We start from the raw sequence: 21,202 nt of genomic DNA, 5'->3' as shown, positions 1-21,202 counted from the left end.
GCTGAACAAGTAATTTATCAAAGGCAGAAAGCATTTGTAGCCCTTTTCAGTAACCTGAGCTAACAGATCGCTGAGCCTCAGACACTGATCTTGCTAGCCTACACTGACAGCTTTGTGCATAGTTATCATTTTTGCTGCGAACGAAGGAGGAACGAAGGAGGAACGAAGGAGGAACGAAGGAGGAACGAAGGAGGAACGAAGGAGGAACGAAGGAGGAACGAAGGAGGAACGAAGGAGGAACGAAGGAGTTAGGTGAATTGCAGTTCATATAAACTTTTGAAGAGCCACTGCAAAAAGGCACACCATTGGTATGAGCAACTCAAAGCAAAATACACAGAAATCTGGTCTAATTGATCCACCGTGCATCATTTGGTAACAGCAGTAAACAAGATTTATTTTAAGAGAATATATGTTGACTTCAGCATCTCTCTACTTTTTTTTTATTTTTTTAAAACAATTTCACACCTTCTTTCCTCCCAAGAATGGATTTTGAAGATGGCCAGTACCAACCACCCCCCCTTTTTAGCTTTAGTCTTTTCACTTCCAAATTCAATCAGAAACCATACACTGCAAATTAGTTTGATGTCCGCATTTCTCACACACTTTGGCAGACAGGAAAACACCAAAACATTATTTTTCTACTTCTCGTATCAACATTACTAACATGAATAATCCCTTGTTCTGTATTTGATATCTGAAGTCAAGGATTCTGGAAAAAAACCCCCACAAGATTCCCAAAACATAGCACTTAAAGCCCTGTGAAAAGTTAGGATACAACAGAAAATAGTCTGTATAGATATAATAGCACAAGTACTCAACTAGATGCTATAATTTAGTTAATAAAGTAATGCTTTTACAGAAAATACAATTAATGAACAGATTTTTGAGGCAAAACAGAATTTGCATTTCAAAGAGAAATGAAATTAAATACCTCTGAATGTTTATTGATTTTTGCTAGCTCTGCTGCTGTTTTCTCATCCTTAGTCTGTAGATTTTTGTCAGCTCCCAGCTCAAGCAACTTAAAAATTACACTTTTATGTCCGTGCTGTGCTGCCCATATTAATGCCTGCAAAGAACAACTTCGTTTTACCAAATTTACATATGGAGCAAAAAAGAACAGAGGCTCAATCAATAATGTAACCTTTACAAGTTCTTACATGGCAGAATCTGGAGACAAAGATAAGTAATGCAAAACAATCTCAAAGTGGTGGTAAAGCAGAAGAATATGCCAATGAGTATTTCTGAGGAAGCTGTGCTTAGAAACGAGTTTGTGGGTTCTTGCTTTTTAAAATTTTTATCATTAATTACAATGCACAGAAGTAAATCACTTACTGAATATCCATTTTCATCTTGGGCGTTTATGTGTGAACCATGAGCAACAAGTAGAGCAACAACCTGAGGATAGCCTTTTCTCGCTGCATACATCAGTGGAGTCATTTGTCTCCTGAATGGAAAGGGGACGGGTGAAAAAAATTATTTCAAGGTATCAAAATCCAACTGCATTATCAAGTAGAACACCTCAATTCTTTGTTCTACACAAGAACTAAGCAGAGGATGAAAGCCCAAGATAGCACATTCATGCTTCAGCACAAGGGTCAACTTAACAGAACGTACAGGTTCAGCAACTCATTTATGTCCAGTTAGCAATTTTTAAATATTTTAAGAGTTGGCATTTATTTCCTGATTTAAATGAATTCAAGTAGTCAATTGCTGTCCTTCACAAGAAGGAAACTCAGAGGAAACTAAACAAGTCTATTCCAGGAGTTTAGAATACAGACTTACAATACTTCTGGGAGAAAAAGTTAAAAAAATATATCAATCTTTTATCACCTCCAAACTCAAGCAGTGCATTAAAACACAAATAACCTTAACACATGCCAGTTATGAAACACTTGGTGTTTCTGCTTGGTGACTAAACCATCTCTGTTTTGGCTTTGAATTACACACAACCAGTTTTTAAAGACCATCCCCCCTGCTGCTACCACAGATCCAGTGGCAGGCCTCTCATTTAGCACATGGACCAGCTTCATGAGAAGGGAATGGGCATAACTATAGGTTTCACTCCTAAAAGCAGAGAGTATAAAAAAAAAAATCAACCGTTTCTTCCCCCTCAATTAAAAAAAAAAAAAAGTGGCAGACTTTAATTTTTTACTTCAAAAAATATTTTTAAAAGACACAGTTAAAGCAACAAATTCTACATACAGTTTAATTTAAATCCAAAGTTCTGAAAAGAAATATGCAGTTCTGTGGAGGGCAAGTTGTAAATCACAACTGAGTATTTAAGAGGAAAAAGACTAAGAAGAACAAGTATGTACATACTTTGCAAAACCCTGTCTGGTAAAAACAATGTAAGCAAAAGAATCACAGGTCACAGAATTCTTGCTGGTGTGCCCAGGCGCAGTGCAATAGCACAGGGTGCACACATATTTTCAACATTCGGACCTGTCCCTGTGCCCCCTGCCCTGACTATGCCTGAGAGGAGTGTTCAGAGAATTACACACAAATACCACACCGAAAATCTGAACTTTTCAAGTACTAAAATTAAATGCACATCAAAATATTTCTGTCCTTTATCCCATTTTTGTCTTCTGTTCCCAGAAGTGTATGTGTGGACGCTTTCTCTCCTACATATATTACAATTCCTTACAATTGCTGAAGAAATGAGTACTTACAGATACCACCTTTCCCATTATTCTGCTTCTTTTTTTTATATCCCAAAACTATTATGACAACAGTCTGTTGATCCTATGCTTCTACTGAGACACTTACAAGACATAGCCATTGTGAATTGCTCTGAATTTTTTGACAGAAAAAAAACTGCTCAAAAGCTTCTGTTAGAAAAGTATCTTTCCAGATGCTGCACACTTATTCTTTGGTGGAATAAGATTGCAGAATTAAAAAACCCCACAGTATTGGAGGACAAAGATGTGGAGTTTCTGGTCGTGCTGAAGTAATCATATTTAAGTTAAAGTATTTTACCAGTGATGCTCAATTAAAGTTTATTCTATCTTAAAATGCAGTATTTTTTCCTGAAAAACTATCACGTATTGCTTTTAATGTGCAGCTCTATGTCTAAAATCTGCTGTCAGAATATTCTTCTGTTAGGATATACTTGAGGGGAGGATCGCTCATTCCAGTATTGTGTCTTTTTATTCAGTTCAATATTGACCACTAGAGGGACCCTGAAAAGCATCTGTATACCAAAGCAGCTATATTAAAATACAGACTTTCTGCCTCCTTCCAGACTACTGCTAGAACTAAGGCTTGGCTCATGTTTCTTTGTTATTGCTCATTCACAAAAGGATAATATTTTGTCTTATGCAAATACAGTCAAAAGTGCAATGAAAAAAATGCAGTCATATTACAAATTTGAAAGAGCCTTATGATAGGGGGGAAAAAAGTCAATTACATGGAGATAAGCAAAATGAAAGGCAACCAGGCCTTCAAGACATAGAGCCAGGAAGAGAAAGGAACTTGTTAATGGCATGGAAAGACTTGCATCAGTCTATAACTAATTCAATTTAGTCCATCAACACTCCAAAAGCAGAAATTCTGACTGAACTTAAGGAGACACTTTTACCATGGGGCACAGTCAATCAGTGGAACTGGTTGCTCAGAGAAGTTTTGTAGTCTCCACCTTTGCCAGGTTTCAAGACCAGATGGCAACCTAGCCCAGTGTCACAGCAGAGGTGGCTTTAAGGAAGAAATTGGACTAGAGACCTCATGAGGTCCCTTCTGAACGGAATTACCCTATGATCCTACAAAGATTACTACAAAAAGAGAGAAAAAGACTCTACTATTTGCCCCTGTAACTTAACAACTAACTGATGAGACAGTGAGATACAGGTATCTATATATAGACATACAGGGATATCTATAGATATCTGTATTTCATATAATGAACAGAAGTTGATTACAACCTAATAATTTGTAGCAACAGAAAACAGACCTGTCACCCAATATGGACACTCACTCCCACTCTTATTTCTATTCAGTGGCAGGTAGCCTTTGACAGACTTTCCATGCTATCACCTTTGAAGTATTTACGTCTGACTGCAAAACCAGTCCGTTCATGCTTGTTTTCATTTTCATTTCTTCTTCTCTCAAACATTTTCTCTCTTTTTTTTTTTTTTTTTTTTTTTTTGAACTTGCACACTGCTACTACCTCAGAATTACCTTCTGCTTTTTCAAAGGAAAAATACTGAACAAATGTCCAGAGGCTACAGAACAGTCTTTTCTCCCAAGAACATCATGTAGTGGTTACGGCTGTACAGTACTGCAGACATGGCATCTGAAATCAAGGCAACAACTCAGCAACATTAAAGCCACTGAAAAAATTTCTCCATTTTTAAGTGAAATCTGATAAAAATGACGTTTAAAAGGTCCACCAACATGAATACACAATTAGTACTTAAAGCATTCCATTTTAATGTTGGAGTTTTAATTTCAAAAGCTATAGGCTGTTTCAGGATAGAAATGTATATAGTGCTGCATAAATTTGCAATTGCATTTATGCACCACCATATATGATGGGGCACCATTTACTGTATTGGACACATGCTGCATAGGTACCACCTCAGAAAGCAAGGTCCATTCACGTGTAGGTCCACAAGAGGGAGACTGAAGCATTAGGGAAACCAAATCTTGTCTTCCTAACCCTGCGAAGAACGATGGCAAATACAACAGCAAGCTTTAAGATACCAAATCCACTGTTTCTTGCTAAAGTAATTAAATGTATTAAATGTACATCTTACTGCACTCTAAAAATGTACACAGAAAGCACAGTGATAACCATCCAGATAAAAGATCTGAAGAATCCTTTTGTCATTTTGAGGAACCATGCAGACATTCGTATTTCAGCAATCTGGCTTGCAGATCACTTTCTTGTCCAAACACCTGCAAAGTCCTTTTGTATGGCACATCTTGCCACATGACATTTGCCCATATTGAACATAATACTCGTGATAGTCAAGGTAAGAGAGTCCTCTACCTTCTTGGAGAGCCCTTCAGGAGAATGGAACATATAGCCCTAACAAGAAGGTTGGGCTGGAAAAGGTGACAGCTTAGTTTCAGGTTCCCTAGTTTTAGGCTTCACTTCAAATTGCCAGTTCTTGTACATTTCTGCTTCTGAACTCTGTTCACTTGATTGTTTTAAAATTAAAAAAAAAGGCATCTGTGTAAGTTCTATATCACACAGAGGTAGGAAGATATGAGAACTACAAAGTTATCTTCATATGACTAGAAAAATACAAAGGATGTGATTAGCATAAAAATTAACAATGTGCAATGTGGATGGCAGAACTCTATGCTATGACATTCACAATTATCCTGCTCTGTCCTCCTACATCCTCACTCCACCACATTTTTACAAGCAAGCTGGTTTAGCTAAAAACATGCACACTTTGATATAAAGTAGCAAAACAAAAGTTAGCCATAACCAGAAACTTCTCAGACTGTTTTCAACTTTACTTTCAAAGTGGGGGTAAAGTCTGCGGGTCAAGAAATTCAGAACATACATGTGAAATCTACTCCACCTTTCTAATAAAAGGGCAACTCTCTGTCATGTAAAAAAACCAAACCAATTCTGTGCAAATAACCCATGATCAGGGTAAGCTAGTGGCAATGACAGGAAGTTTAATATACTTGTGATAGAATGTTGCTGATATAATGCTAATGGATTTCAGCGCAGGTTTTGTTTCTATTTTACACAAAAGCTGCTCAGATGACATTCCAAGACACCACAGTACATTGTCAGAATGCCTCTGTTAAAAATAACATCTAATGTTGCTACTGTCCCCAAAGTATTTTACACTTTTGCCCAGAAACTGTGATCAGTAATTGTAAGCCTGTCAGTACCATGGTACAGTCAATACTAGCTGGGAAAAGTACAATCATCTAATTTGGCATCTAGATTCCTTCCCCCTATCAAAAGACATGATGAACAAGACTCAACACTTACATTCAAAAGCCACTTTTCCAAACTCACAGAACTCACACATTTACCATGCTTTTGACTTCTCCCTAACTTGGGTAAGAGGAAGGAAGAGATGTCTGGACATAGCCTAGATGAACACAGTACTTTGGTAAATGTAATTTTGCATCTGATTTTTTTATATTTAGTCTCTCTGTCCTGATGTTTGACCAACATAATAAAATAAGTCTTTCTTTCCTAAGTTCATAATACTAGAATAAACAATTCTCTGAAAGGCATGAAGTATAATACAGCATAACATCACAGGTATTTTCCGTTCTGAAGTGGATCAAAGACCTTGACTCAATCCATATTGAGGGACTGAGTGCACCCTCAGCAAGTCTGCTGATAACATCAAGCTGCACGGAGCAGTCGACATGCTGCAGGAAAGGGATGCCATCCAGAGGGACCTGGACAAGTTGGAGAGGTGGGCCCATGCCAATCTCATGAAGTTTAACAAGGCCAAGTGCAAGGTCCTGCATGTGGGCCAGGGCAATGCCAAGCACAAATACAGGCTGGGTGGAGAATGGATTGAGAGCAGCCCTGAGGAGGACTTGGGGGTGTTGGTTGATGAAAAGTTCAACAAAAGCTGGCAATGTGCGGTTGCAGCCCAGAAGGCCAACCGCATCCTGGGCTGCATCAAAAGAAACATGGCCAGCACGTAAACGGAGGTGATTCTCCCCCTGTACTCCGCTCCGGTGAGATTCCACCTGGAGTACTGCGACCAGCTCTGGAGCCCCCAACATAAGAAGGACATGGACCTGTTGAAGCAAGTCCAGAGGAGTGCCACAAAAATGATCAGAGGGCTGGAGCACCTCTCCTATGAAGACAGGCTGAGAGCTGGGGTGGTTCAGCCTGTAGAAGAGGAGACTCTGGGAAGACCTTATAGCAACTTTCCAGTATCTGAAGGGGGACTACAGGAAAGCTGGAGAAGGACTTTTTAAAAGGGCATATAGCGATTGGATGAGGGGGAATGGTTTCAAACTGGAAGCAGGTAGATTTAGAATAGACATTAGGAAGAAATTTTTCACTTTGAGGGTAGTGAGACACTGGAACAGGTCTCTCTGGACCAGAGAAGTTGCGGAAGCTCCATCCTCGGAGGTGTTTAAGGCCAGGCTGGATGGGGCTTTGAACAACCTGGTGTAGTGGGAAGTGTCCCTGGCCATGGCAGGGGGAGTTGGAACTAGATGATCTTTAAGGTCCCTTCAACCTAAACCACTCTATGATTCTATGAATATTTAACACCCTGATTTTCTTGCCCCAGCCATAAAATGCACCATAGTGCATTAACTTTTCTCAGGCTACTTACTTTTACTGAAATCTATTGTTTGTCATTTGGCATGGTTAACTATCATACAATGATGACGTCAAGGTCTTTGAAATTATTATGTGGCAGTGCAGACTTACTATCTTATCAGTAGCAATAAATATCTTGCTAAAATTGAGGTGTTACACAACTGCCTTATTCTGACTACACAACCTAAAGAGAGATCCACCTTGTGAACTGGGGAATACTCCCATGAAACTTTCCTGCTTCTATTATCATCTTCTCAAGAGGGCAAAATATACCAAAACTTTCATCATAAAACCATTTTTGATATTCCTCAAAATTGCTCTGAATGTAAGCATAAGTGAATATATGTAGGCAACTTAATACCAGACCTGAGCAGTGATTATATTTTCATGTATAGGCATTCATGTACATGACAGCATGCTTCAAGGTCAACTTTTAATCTGTACAATGCCAAAAGACAGACAAAGGTCTAGTTCTCATAATACTGAACCTGAAAAAAAGGAAAAAAATATCAAAGACTTTCTGAAGACTTTAAATACACACAAAATTCATAACCATTTTAGAGCAGAAACACTTGGTCATTGACCAGGACTCAACTGTGTCAGAAATTTTAAGAGCGAGGGAAAAAAAAGCACACAAACAAAATCAAACCTCCATATATTCCACACAGAACAAGAGACAAAGAGCTTATGTCAAAATACAGGAGGTTTCAGTCATTCACCTATTTCTACCTTCTTCTAACAAAGACCTATCAGCATGAAACATCAAGTCAAAACACTCTCCTCACCTGCAAAGCCACTAGGTTTCTCTCACTATGTAAACAATAACTTGAAGGATGTCATCACTAAAATCCATATTTACTAAACAACCTATAACATGTAATCCTAGCAGCAGTAATTTAGTTATCAGTCACTCATGCCTTTTCCTTCTGCCTAAAACAAAATCACAGCTTAACATTAATAAAGCCATTGTACCTTTAAGAAAGTACTGCAGGTTTAAAGAGGCTTTTTAAAAAAAAAAAAAAAAAAAAAAAAGACTGCTTAAACATTTCAAGGACTTAGAAAACTATAAAGTATATAATTCACATTTTGGAGCAAGACAGAGGTGAATGATACAAGACAAGCAGGACAAATTTGTCAAGTTAGCATTCACTTAAGTGAAGCACTCGGGCTATAGTAGCTCTACAAAGACTGTACAGAGCAGGTCTTAAGATGTTTTCTTGTTTCACCTAGCCATTACCTTACTTCTTGTTTGTCTTTCAAAAATCTTCAGTTAGCTCTTATGCTTTAATAAACTACATTCTCATCAACATAACTGTTTTTACAGCCATCAGTATTCAGTTCCCAATTTTGATTTAGCAAAAATATCAGAAGTTACTCTACTGAATACTTTCTCCTCAGTACTCTATCCTATGGCAAAGGAACGACCTACCTGCCCACTCCTAAACCCATCTTCTTTCTTAGACTGCATTTCAGAAATCAGTTTATTTCTCAGTAGTTCTTCCTTGTCCCATGCACACTTAATGAATTAGAAAAAAAAAAAAGCCTACTAGCTACCCTGACAACGCAACAAAGTAAGGATAAATACCAAACTCTACCTTACATGAAAGTTAAATATTATGCTTTGCATTCACACACATTCCAGTTGTTGGTGGACATAAGAGAAGCTTCCTAAAATCATTCCGGTTCTTATGTGCTGAGACAGCCAAGTAATGTGAACCTTAGTTCTTAACACCTGTGCTAAGCTGATCACAGAGGAAGTACTCTCACAATAACCTCAACTCACTGACAGTTCTGATGCCCCCCAACAGAACACCCTGCTTGCTCTAACGAAATGGGTGAAGTGGGACTGTAGTGCCACACAGAGGGTCTGTTTTGATCCCTTATCTTCACAGAAGCTGGTTTAATGCGTTTCATCCCTCTGTTTGAGAACACAGTGGAAGATGCCCAGGAGAAGCAGCAGCTGCTACCTGAGCCGTTCTAACAAAGAGTGGTATGCACAAATGTTAAATACTGGAAAGGAATAAAGGCAGCACACAGATTTTGGAAAAATCCAGACCTTGTCATCTAAATTCTACTTTTGTTTGCTACAAATATGGCATTTCTAATTGTCACTTAATTTATCTTTTAATTTGAGAAAGACTACTATTGCAAAAGTGAAAAACACACAACTGGGCGCTGTATCTGATATACGCAAGCATAACTAATATGTTAGCACAAGGTCTTAGGAAACAAAGAGATAGTAAATAAATATTTGTATATAAAGACCAACTATGCATAACATACTCTAACTTTATAAATAAAGTTTTGCCCTTAAAATTCCCATCTCTTGTATCAGAATCCAAACTTTGTTGTTTGTTTGGTTTTTTTTTTGGTTTTTTTTTTCCCCCAAAGTTTAGCCAAAGGCCTTTCAAATGTAAACCTGCAGCTTTGCAGTCTAACTTATATTTTCAAACACCCAGGACAAAGTTTAATGATGCAAAGTCTTCGCCCATTTTTTAAATCAGGATGTTTATCCTAACATCCAGCTATCTGACAGCAACAATATGTAATTGTTTCAGAGTCTGTAGCTTTCTCCTCCTTCATGAAGGATCTTTAGCCTCTCTGATAAGAACAAATGAATGGCATTTAAATTTGGCACCAGACATCAGCGGCACTTCAGCACAACTATGTTTCCTTCTTGTCTATCAGTACTATGCTCACAGTGAGGTTCAGGGCCCAGAGTAATTGAATTCTACTAATGAGAACCAACAGGCCTCCAATTCTGTTCTTTTCAGAAGGCTACACAGTCCACATATCTTGTGTAACGTGGTGAACTAGCTGTGGTATAAAAAATAAATTTCAGTTAGTTGAAAAAACAAGCAGTTTCAATTTGACCCAAACAGTATCTCCCCCCCTGCCCCCCATCAGAGGAAGGACAGTTTATCTTGGGTCAGCCCAGCATTTCTTTGTTTTTCATGCAAAATGAAACATTGCAACAGACTATGCAACTACAGACATGTCACAATCAACTGCTTCAGACTGCAGAGACACAAAGTGGTAATTCAAGAAACAAGCTGTTAGTCGTTTTTAAAAGGAGATTAGATCTCCTTTCAATCTGGATTATTCCAGATTGTACTGGAGTAAATGTATTTTATCTACACAAAAGTTTTCTTTTTCCATAGGAGGCTGTCTGTGAAAGGAATATTGCTAGATACCCACAAAAGGCTCAAAAGGAGGATGTGAATTTAAATAAAAAATTAACTGATTTAACTTACATCCTTATACAGAAGAGGCAATACGATTTGGGAAAGGCAGAGGACATATTTCATGCCCTTATACCGCAGTCAACTGAAGTATTAAGATCCATTTTTATCCTAAATTTGTATCTTGTTCAGCTGAGGAAAATACTTAAATTTGATAAAACTGATCATAGTCTTATTTACTCAGACGAATGACTACAATAAGAGAAATAAATATCTGGACACTAATCTTTCCTTATACAGACAGCAGTGAAATTACAAAAAAAACTAATGAAGTACATGTCATCTTAACCAACAACAGCTATGTTTATTAAGAAGTCTCTGTATACTAACATTAAATTTTATGCTGTATTCACAGACATGGGTTTTTTGGTACCTGCAAGTAAAGTTAGGGTCAGCATTCCTTGATAGAAGCAGTTCTACAGTCTTCAAGATGTTTTCTTCTGAAGCATGCGCAGTACATGCTGCCATCAGCACAGTGTACTTATCTGTTTTGAAACTTGCAGTTAGAGAATTACATATGCAAATGTAAATACCACGCTAATCCAGAAGTTCCTTTAAAAGCCTTTACATTTGCTAGAGTTGTTGATCGGGTTCTGATACTCTTAAGATATTTAGAAAAAGGTAAGAAACTATTTTTCCTTCCAGTGAAAGTCACTAGAATTATCAGGTAAGATAAAGGCATCTGAGAAGAGAAGATACTCAGAAAGAAGAGAGTGAATGGCAGTAGTAAAGCATCTATTCCTACTGAAGTTTAGGATACTTCTTAGGTACCACAAAAAAACCCAGTAGGAGCTTAACTCTAGATGCTTGTTTCTCAAATCTTGTTCCACACCAGTAGATTCACTTGCCATTCTTCCCCACCTCTCCCCAAAGTACAGTGAAGGGAAGAAACAGCTTACAAGAAGTTAACTGCAATGGATAAAAAAAGTGCATGAAAGGTATTATAAACACATAGCAACATCAATTTTAGGGAGAACAGAGGCCATACAAAGGAGAGTTGAAGTAACAAGGCTTAAGGAGAAAGAAGTAAGTTTACTAGTGGCCGGAGGATTAAAAATATGGTTTTAGACATGGATTTAAAGAATATCTACACAGTCCATAAAGATTCATCAGGAGGAACCAGCGTATTTGCTTCAGCTCTGAAGCCAGCTGTGTGTTCCATGCCACCTTGGCTCAGAAATCAGACTGTACACCACTGCTGTTTGCCCACAGAACAGGGGAGATCTCCTTTCCTATGGTTGTCCAAGAGAGATGTGGGAAGCATCACACTTTAAGGACCTTAGCGAGTTAGTTGACCCTAGAGCTAATTAGAAGAGTGCCATTTGAGTAACTGCCCATTTTGCTTATTGCATAAACTCATTCACAAGTTCAAACATGCCTTTAACAACTTGTTTTAACAAGCATAATTTTAGCTGTACCTACTTCAGACCATACCATGAAGTGTTACAACATATTTTCTAACATTCTTGTAGAAATTTTAATACCGTGTATACATTAACACCTTTATTCTTCATCTGAGGCCAGATTTTATATTTAAACATGAGAAGTTTGTTATGTAGTTTAATCCCCTCTGGTCTGCTTTCCTTATTTCTCACCACTTCTTGTACCCCACCCCTCCAACCAAAGACCTTAGTTTTGCATTTAAATTCATCTGTTTTTTTAATACACCATCTTTTAATTTTCAACTACTTCATGTAGAATTTCTAAAACACATAAATCAGTACGTTAAATGAAAAATTAAATTTCAGAGAGTCACTGTAACTCCTGAAGAGTAAGCAATTAACATTTCATTAATACTAATTCATAAATTACTTGATACACTGACAGATTTTTACTCAAAATGTTTAACCTGGTTATCAATAATAACATGAACAGAAAGATGTCATGACTTTGAACAAAGGTAGTGATAAGTGGATATCTGGGAATGATATTTAGGAGGAACCTGTAGTTATATTTGTATTCAGTAATTCAGGCAGCGATAGAGTGGGAAATTCACTTCTGTTAGCCTACCTATAGCTTATATATGTGAGCAAGAGAAGAGGAAGAAACACCTTAGTATTCTCAGGTTTCTGTTTTGCAGAGAAAAATGGGTAAGAGACAACAAAAAAGATTAGTTTATCTTCAGCCTAGCTGAAAAACCCGTAAGAGCCAGTGAATGTGTTCCTCAAAGATGCTGCATTCTGATCCCACCACATAGTGAATGCTTCATTAGTTCCTTGTTCCTCATGACTAGTGGAAAGGGTAAAATTAAGTAACCAATTATAAAGAATGACAGTGATTAACACTATAGGTATTATTAGGATTATAAGCATTATAGGATAATTAGTACAGGATCACTTATATGATTGCACTCTGATGTAAAAAAAGCAGCAGGACTGGTGACATTTAATACCACTTTAGGATAGCACAGCTTTACTAAACACATGTGGCCTGACGTTAATCAAAGACTTGCAAGACCGCTCCTGGCTGGACAGTGCTCTGCGGTGCGTATGCCCTAGCTACTGTTTCCCTACGCAGACTAACAGGGAAACAAGCTGAGAAACCTGATCCTAGCAAGGTGCCACTTAGGGCAAACACAGTTGGTCACACACTGAAAAAATGCCATGCAAGTTGGTTAACTGGTCAGCCGAAACTGCTGCCCGTAGCAGTTTCTGCCCATTTATAGCTCTCTACAGCCATAAACAAGGAACAGGTATGAGTTGTAGGCAGCCATATGGAAGTTCTCTGAGGCTGGCTACAAGGACAGTAATTCAAAGGCATGATTGTCTTTGTTGCCGGCAATCTACTCTGATCAGCTGCTAAGAAGTTCACGAAAATTTTCAGAGCCAGATGCGTACCATCTGCATTTCAGTCTACTACTATTACAGATATCGGCAAGTTACTGGAAAATATGATCACTGCTTTTATGTACTTAGCTGTATCATGTATCGCATCAGTTTCTTCTGTATTGCAATGTTTTTTCTTGAACTTGGATAAATTTTCCAACACAATGAAAGAGAAGAAAAATAACCACAGTTTAAGTAGGAAAAAGATATTACTAAGTCATAAAAATTGACAGAGGAACTGATATCACTTAGCAGCTCCACTGAACTCTTGCAGAAGAAGGTGATCTAGCAACACAATGAAGAACAGTTTTCACTTAATAGAAAAATTGTGCTCTAGTTTTAGAAAAGTCCACATTAGTTTCCCACAAATTCGAAAGCTATTCCTGTCTTTTTTGGATTCTAGCTGCTTTCTGCATGTAAATACTCCATAACAGGATCAAAGGAAGTTCTAACTTTACAACTTTATCCAAGAATACCTGAACAAGTATTTCCAAACACCCATTTTAAAAAAGGGGGATTACTTGGGATTGGGAGGTACTGGGGAAAGATAGTATGAGAGAGAAAGAACAAGAAAACCCTTTAACTGATTCTAGATCAGTTCCAAGAACATAGTTCTTACTTTAAAACTGCTACTTTCACTTCAAAACTGTGAAAGCCAGACCAGGTCCCAGTTCCATTGTGAACTTTCATTTTCTCCCTATATGTGTAAAAGAGAATAAGGATACGACAACGTCTGGTACTGAGCATTACTGGCCAGTGTTTTTCATTTACATCTTACCTATTTCAAAACATGCATTAGCACCTCTGTCCAGAAGAAGACGCACTACTGCAAAATCAGCCACACTGGCAGCACACATCAGGGGAGTCCATCCAAACTGAAAGCTAGATTCTATGCTTATACCTGTCAAAATTTAAGACACTAAAATTATAAAACTGCACCACAATAAAAATGCATTTTATAAACCTTACTCTTAATATGTATCGTTACAAAGGTTACACACTATTTGCCTTTGGTCCTAGGGAGGACTTATACCATTTTCTTTTCTTTAATACACCTTTAGCTAGAATACCAGAAAACAACTTTTAGAACTGACATCAATGAATCCAAGAAGTGCCACAGAAAGACTACATTTAATAATAAAAGTAATATATTTAGCTGCAAAAACAATTTCAGAAAAGTGCACAGAATCTGTTTTCTCCACTTACATGCAATAGCTTTCCTCAATCAAAATGAAAAATTTTGATTCTTGCTAAGCCAAGCGGACTGCTTTGGAAGAAACTTGCTTGTCAGGCTATTAAGATCATATTGACTAAGGTTTTCCTGCTTCACAGCTCCTTGTCTTCCAAGACAGTTAACTTGCAGATACCACTTTTGCATTCAGTACGAACAAAATAGTATCTCAACAGGAGGAAGAAATAGAGGATTATGCAATATTGAGTCACAATCACCAGATTTGTTTGTTGCTCTTTATAATAGTCATATCTTCCTTTGTGCCTAGAAGTAAGCTTGCCAGAGACCCCTCCCAAATTCACCAAGATCCAAGCACCAGACTGAGATACTTATTTGACAACTTTCAAATAAAAATCTCTATACATTTTTGCAGTAAGAGGAATCATCTTTCCTTCAATCCTTTCTCAAATATTACTTCCTCTATGACAGTTTCCATCAGCTCGTTCCATACTAGTGCAACAGTGACTATGTGTAATCAAAAATACTTCTTTAGAAGAGACAGCTCTGAAAAAAAAAAAACTGTCCTAACAAATTTGTGACAGTCGAGCTACATGCATACTTTCTCATGCAAAATGTGTATTTACTTTCCCTGCCTTGGTACATCTTTGTCAAAGATGTGCTCAGCGTAGCAGCATGAAGCCATTAAAGCTGAGGGAGTAACAGGTCACTGCTCTGGGATTGATTCTTCAACTGTTTAAGATCACTGGAGTCGCAGAAGTTATCAGTAAAGAGGTAACATTCAACGAAAGCCATTGTTGAAAGGTGTTGAAGCACTCTAACACCTGCAAGCCACAGAATTTATGATCATCTTAGTAATTACATACATATTAGCTGCATCCTTAACGTCACAGCACGCCAGTCTGTCTGCAATCCACACAACATTTCATTAAAGCCCACAGCCAAAGTTCTACAAAGGGAAGCCAGGAAGCATCCCTTCACAATCATATCTGAACTTCCTTGTAGACGCGTCACTTCAAGAATTTAGAAAGTCTGATATCCAACAGCCCACTGAAGTAACACTAGTAGGAAAGGAATACCAGAAAGCTGGCACTCTGTCAGCCTTAAGAAGTCCCTTTTCCTCTTAAGAAGAAAAGCAGTCCATGTAACTAGAGATCCCATCTAGAGCTTTTTATTTTAATACGTATCTGAACAATAGTGACAAAAGATCTACTTGGCAGGCATTTAGAGACTTATTTAAACTCTTGAGAAGGCAGGTTCCTTGCTGTTTTCTTTAAGCATTTAGCAGACAGCACCTGCCATGATGCAGGCACTTTTTTTAAGTTTTAGAAGTAGAATGGTCTTTTTGGCAACGAAATGTCAAAGCTGTGTTACAGCTTGTTTGTCCTACACGGTCTCCTGCCACCTTTGTTGTAACTGCCTTGAAGTACCACGCAGTGTGAAAGTCACAATGCAAACCAGCTAGAGTCTCAGAGGAAGACAAAGAAAGTACTGAAACAGTAACAGTCATGTTGCTTCTTGGATGCATGCTTTTAAGAGTTGCTGACCGAACCAGAAATCTCTCCCGTTGGTTACTACTTGGACTCTCTCATTACATGAGCTGTTGTTGAAGTAAGCAGTGTTAGTTTAGCATTTAAAATGACCCTTAAAAAGTCCTATAAGGCAACAGTGAAGCCCAGAAAAAAAAAATAAAAAATTAGTGAAAAGTTAGGCGAAGTCCAACAGACAGAGATAGGCGAGGCTGCTGCAGCTCCACACCCCCAGGTCCAACCAGTATTGATGCTGAGCACATATTCCCAGCAGGCACACACATATACCACCAGCGACACCAACACAGACAGAGCACTCGTGAACACAGACAGCACCAATGGTCTCATCTTGCTCCCCTTTGGGATAGATAATTTCCTCCAGCTGCTGGCATCACAGACACACAGGCGTCTGACCCCCAGTCCCACTCCTGTGGCTGGCACATCCTTTCACTCACTCCAGTCCCTACAGTTGTTGGCACACAGGCACAAGGGCCCTATGACAGCCCTGGGAGTCCCTTCCTCTGAGTCCATAATTTGGGTTCCTGCACGCCCTTGAGCCTCTCTTCTCCTCTGGGCTTGCAGAGATGGGCCCGTGATGGGCTGATGGCTTCCGTGACAGGCATGGGAGGAGCTGGGCCAGGGTATTACCTGCCATTACCTCTCTGCGTTCCTTTGTGGGCATGAGCAGAGGAGTTTTTCAGTCACATAACCTCACAAATCATGTCTAGGAGGCAAAGCAGATACAACATTCTTTCTTACAATATGAGTTACACATAAATACCCTCCCCTTTAACCAGGAATGGGGAGAAACACGTTCTGGCCTCAGCCAAGCTCTACAGCAGAAATTGTATGAAACGTGAAGAAAAAGAACAGCCAAGGAAGAATTATGTTGTTTCTGTGATTACTACAGTTCCTCTGGTATGTCTTTCAGATATTTTGTTGACTGTGGCTTATAATAGTTATGGTAGAAAGGCTGCTTTTATACAGAAAAATGTAATCTCAAATTCAAAAAGATTAACAAGGTAATGCCCGACGAACTATGACCAACCTCTACAGACAGCTTTTTATGATAAATAATTCCATGTCTGACACCAAAAAAATGAGGTCTTGAAAGACTTTCATTTAGTTTAAGAATAGTTCTTAGTATTAGAATTCATTCACATTCAGACACTGTTTATCTGAGGGAAAAGTTCTACAACGCTCGATTCCAGAAGACTTCTCGCTAATAGAAGTATTGATTTCTTTTAAGTCTGTCAGCACTTTGTGCTGTGGCTCCACAATACCTTAAAGCTGAATTACATCAGAGCTGCTGATGTCTCTTACTGCTGTGCCAGCCATGGTTTTCATCTGACTCTGGGTTCAGAGTCCTAAACTGGCTGAAAAATTATTCACACCCCACACCCACTCCCCCATAATTTACTACTACTTTAATTCCCTGAACCGGCTCACAAAAGATCAGGTGAGCTCCAGCACTCATGCAAAGATAGGAGTGCAACAGACTGCTGAATGAAGACAGGGAAGAGGATTTGACTGTAGCTATAGCTTTGATCAGCCTAAACTGCCATGAGGTCATAACTTTTAATTCCATTTGAGAAAAACTAACATATGAATTATATTGTGTTAAGCATTTTACTCCCAAAGCAGATCAAAATGCCCAAGTCACCTTTGAACCTGCTATTTGCTTGCATTACCTTTTGTGACACATACTTCAGAAACTTAGTATGTTGCCATTTTATAGGAGGGGTACGAGAAGACGTTGTGCTTGTCCATCTCCTAAAGGAGCTCTGTAAAAATGCCTCAGCACCAAAGATTCTTAAAGCAATGGCTAAGCAAGCCAGAAGACAACATGTTCTCACCTTACCTGAAAGAATGGCCCCAACTGTTGCTAGGAAATCCACTTCCAACACAAACCCTGAATTTGGTCAAGTGGTGGTAGCGAGCCTCCTGCAAGCTCTACTGAGCATACACTAAGGGCAACTTTGAAGGCAAAGATTTAATCTGAGTGAGCACCAATCATCTGAAGGAGAATGTTACATTTCTTCAGAAACACCTCCCTGCTAGAGAAGCATTGTGTTCTAATGCTCTGCAGGACAGTACTGGATGGATCAAAATTTACTGTTAATCTTATTTTCAGGAAATGATAGATTCTCTTGTGATACTGCCTTATGCATTTCAGGAGACAGGACACTAGACTACAGGAATCTTTGGCCTGACCTTAAGCTCTCACAGCTACTTGTCATCATCTTCCAACAGCATAGAACTGCTCATTATGTAGCAGCCGTCAACACCGAAAGTGAACTACTGCTGTTTGACTGAAATACAAGCAATTAAAAATGGATGGCTGTAGCAGAACAATTAAGCAATCACTAAAAACTCTACCTATATATAAGAACGTATTTTCTCAAAGCAAGACAGAAGATGTATTTTGCTCAGTACTACAACTCTGTGTTTCAGCCTATAGTGCAATAGTTTTTACTTAATTTAAAAAGAAAATGATTCCCCCACTGTGGTGAGAAACAGTCTTCTTCTACAAGGGCACGTAATGCCATTGTTTTAAAACTCAGAAAAATCCATTGCTAACTAGGAAACTACTTTCTTCCAGCCCTAAGACAGATTTTCCTCAGAGAACAAGCTCTTGCCCACTATATTCTGCTTGCTTGCTGAAGCAGAACTCCCTGACAATTATCACTAGGCAAGTCAACTCAGCTATGCAGCTTTTGATTGCCTTGGATGCTTCAGTAAGTGATCCAATCCTCCTAACACTGAGTAACAGAAACACATTACAGACAAATACTGAGTAACAGAACAGGGAGAAAGGCTTTTAGTGTTAAGACAAACTACTTTTTAGTGACAAATGCCACACAAACCCTATTAGACCTTTAAGAATCACAAAATCTTTGTCCAGCTGATGTTGCCAGGACAGCAGTATTACACAGGGCACATACCAGAAACTTAACAGTGCTGTGAGTGAGGACAAAAAAAAAAAAAAAAAAAGAGAGAGGAAGAAGGGATTTCCAAACTGGTGGAGCACTAAAACAAAAAAAAAAAGCCATCCTCCCCTTCTTGCCCCCACCCCAGCAACCTTCAACACCAAAGTAAGACCACCCACTGAATTCTCACTCTCAATTTAAACCACCCCAAATTTGGTGTTTGTAATTGATATTTTCAGGTTAAAAATTAATCTGAAAACAAAGTAACACCTTATTTCATAGTTCACACATCATATTTTTCTCAGTTTTCAGGGCTCCTGACTGATGAAAGAAATATAAATTAGGAGTATGCTGGAATACCACATGCTGAGTCACTGAAAAAGTAATTTAATCTTTAAAATAAGAGTTTATATCCTGTATTGGAAACATTCACATATTCCTACATGCACTTGACGCATTATTTTGAAGTGAGAAACTTCAAAGCTTTAGAATTCTCGCCAAGTTCAATTACAAATATTCAACTTCATAACTGACTTTCCTCACCGGAGTTTAAGAGTTCTTCAATTAATGACACATCACCACGAAACAGAGCCTTCTTTAACGCTTCATTCTTGTCTTCCTGCAACATTTGATCCAACTGCTAGACAAGCAAAGAAAAGTTAAGTCAAAACCTAGTAATTGTTTCAAGGTAAAAACTACAGCTTGATTTCAGTATAAAAGCACTAATGATCTCTGTGAGGACAAAGCCTGGGGTAGGGAGCTGGAGAAGCAAGGTAAAACTTTCCTTCTTCCATCTCAGTAGACCTGCTTAGGGTCTACTGTAAAACATAAATTTTAAAATCAATTTTTCAGAAATGTTCCATTTTCTGAAAAAGTAAGCATCTTCTTTCTCAACAGACCTGCTATCCTCCTACACTGCTCTCAGTTGTTCTCAAAAATTTGATTTCAATTAAGATTCTTTTCCATCAGATGCACCTAAAGATTGCTGCTAGCATTACCTAGATTATACAAAACACTTGCATACACCAATAAATGGAGGACTATTCACTAGCTTCTTTGCAGAAAGAAGTGGGTATGGAAAGAAGAGAAATCATATTTCATGCTAAGTTTTGAAGTCATAATTAGAGAACTCAGAATTATACGTTTTTCCCCAGCATATTGTAGTCTATTTTTCCAACAACTTTTGTAAAGATTTTAATAAGCGCTTAGTGTTTAGAAAACCAAAGGTGAGAAACAGCCAATAGAGTAATTTAGCCCTATTTTTGTTCTACTTAGCCAACAATTTCTGAACAGTGCATATCCTTGGATAGGAACCCCAATTTAACAATCAAGTCCCCTGAAGAACTCACTATAACCTTAAGCAAGAGTACTGCAATATTCAGTTACTTCCAATTCAAGCCATGAGGTAAACAAATGGTTAAGGCCTTGCAGAATCTCTGCCTCACACTATGAGATGCCTCACACCTATGAGATACAATAAAATCACCTAAATCTTCGTTAAGAAGAAACTGTCTCCGAGATTTAAGATACAAACCAGCTTTACAGGCCCACAGTGACTTTCAAATTTATTCTCATGTTGAAGTAGGGACTAGGGTCTGTTGTTAAGGGGGAGAAAAGTGTTTTAAATAAACATTAAGGTTTTATGTATGAAGACAACCCCCCCCCAAAATTAGCTTTTATTTCCTCCTGGACTGAGGGCACATCGCCACGACCCTGCTAAGAAATAATCGCAGAGGAGGCCGCCATCCTCAGTGAGGCCGACCGAGCCCCACTCCCCTCACCGCCCTTTCGGGCCTAGGCCATGACAAATGTAAGAAAACGTGGAGTCTTTATATTTGCTTTCAAATCACCTGACTCCGGGAGCACAGGTCGCGATGAGCGTAGCCCATATGGGCTCAAAATAGCGCTGCGTGCTCGGCTGGTCTTGCCGGATAAGAGAGAAATTGAGTTTACACACCATCTACCCTCTTGTCACAGCACCTCCCAGTTATCCGCTGGCAGCCGAACCAGGACTTTTTTTTTTGGGCGGCCGGGCCCTTCGGGGCGGCCCGTTGGTGGGTATCGGGTTCTGGGCGAGGTGGCTGTGGGTTGTGAGGGGAAGGGGGTCGCCTGGTGCGTGCCGGGGGTGACGGTACAGCGCCAGGTAGAAGGAGCAGGTGAAACTTGGGGTTATAAGGGAATATGAGGGGGGTTACTAGTGGCTCAGCTGTCTTGCGGGGG

The 21,202-nt window shown here is 38.8% G+C and overlaps 1 protein-coding gene across 1 annotated transcript in view; it reads right to left on the bottom strand.

Moving 5' to 3' along the window:
- Positions 1-20,942, bottom strand: part of ASZ1 (ankyrin repeat, SAM and basic leucine zipper domain containing 1) — a gene marked incomplete at its 3' end in the record, with an annotated part of 26,557 nt that extends 5,615 nt beyond the window's left edge. Inside the window, exons 1-6 of the mRNA XM_009883698.1 lie at positions 20,838-20,942; positions 19,526-19,622; positions 14,113-14,235; positions 10,883-10,994; positions 1,333-1,444; positions 932-1,066 (exon numbers count right to left, since the gene is read on the bottom strand). Coding sequence (XP_009882000.1) covers positions 932-1,066; positions 1,333-1,444; positions 10,883-10,994; positions 14,113-14,235; positions 19,526-19,622; positions 20,838-20,942 — 684 coding nt within the window. The remainder of the gene's footprint in view (positions 1-931; positions 1,067-1,332; positions 1,445-10,882; positions 10,995-14,112; positions 14,236-19,525; positions 19,623-20,837) is intronic.
- Between the last annotated feature and the right edge of the window lie 260 nt (positions 20,943-21,202).

This window comes from Charadrius vociferus, unplaced genomic scaffold, assembly GCF_000708025.1.
Source record: "Charadrius vociferus isolate BGI_N301 unplaced genomic scaffold, ASM70802v2 scaffold43, whole genome shotgun sequence".
Taxonomy (NCBI): domain Eukaryota; kingdom Metazoa; phylum Chordata; class Aves; order Charadriiformes; family Charadriidae; genus Charadrius; species Charadrius vociferus.
This window is presented reverse-complemented; position numbering and strand designations above follow the sequence as displayed.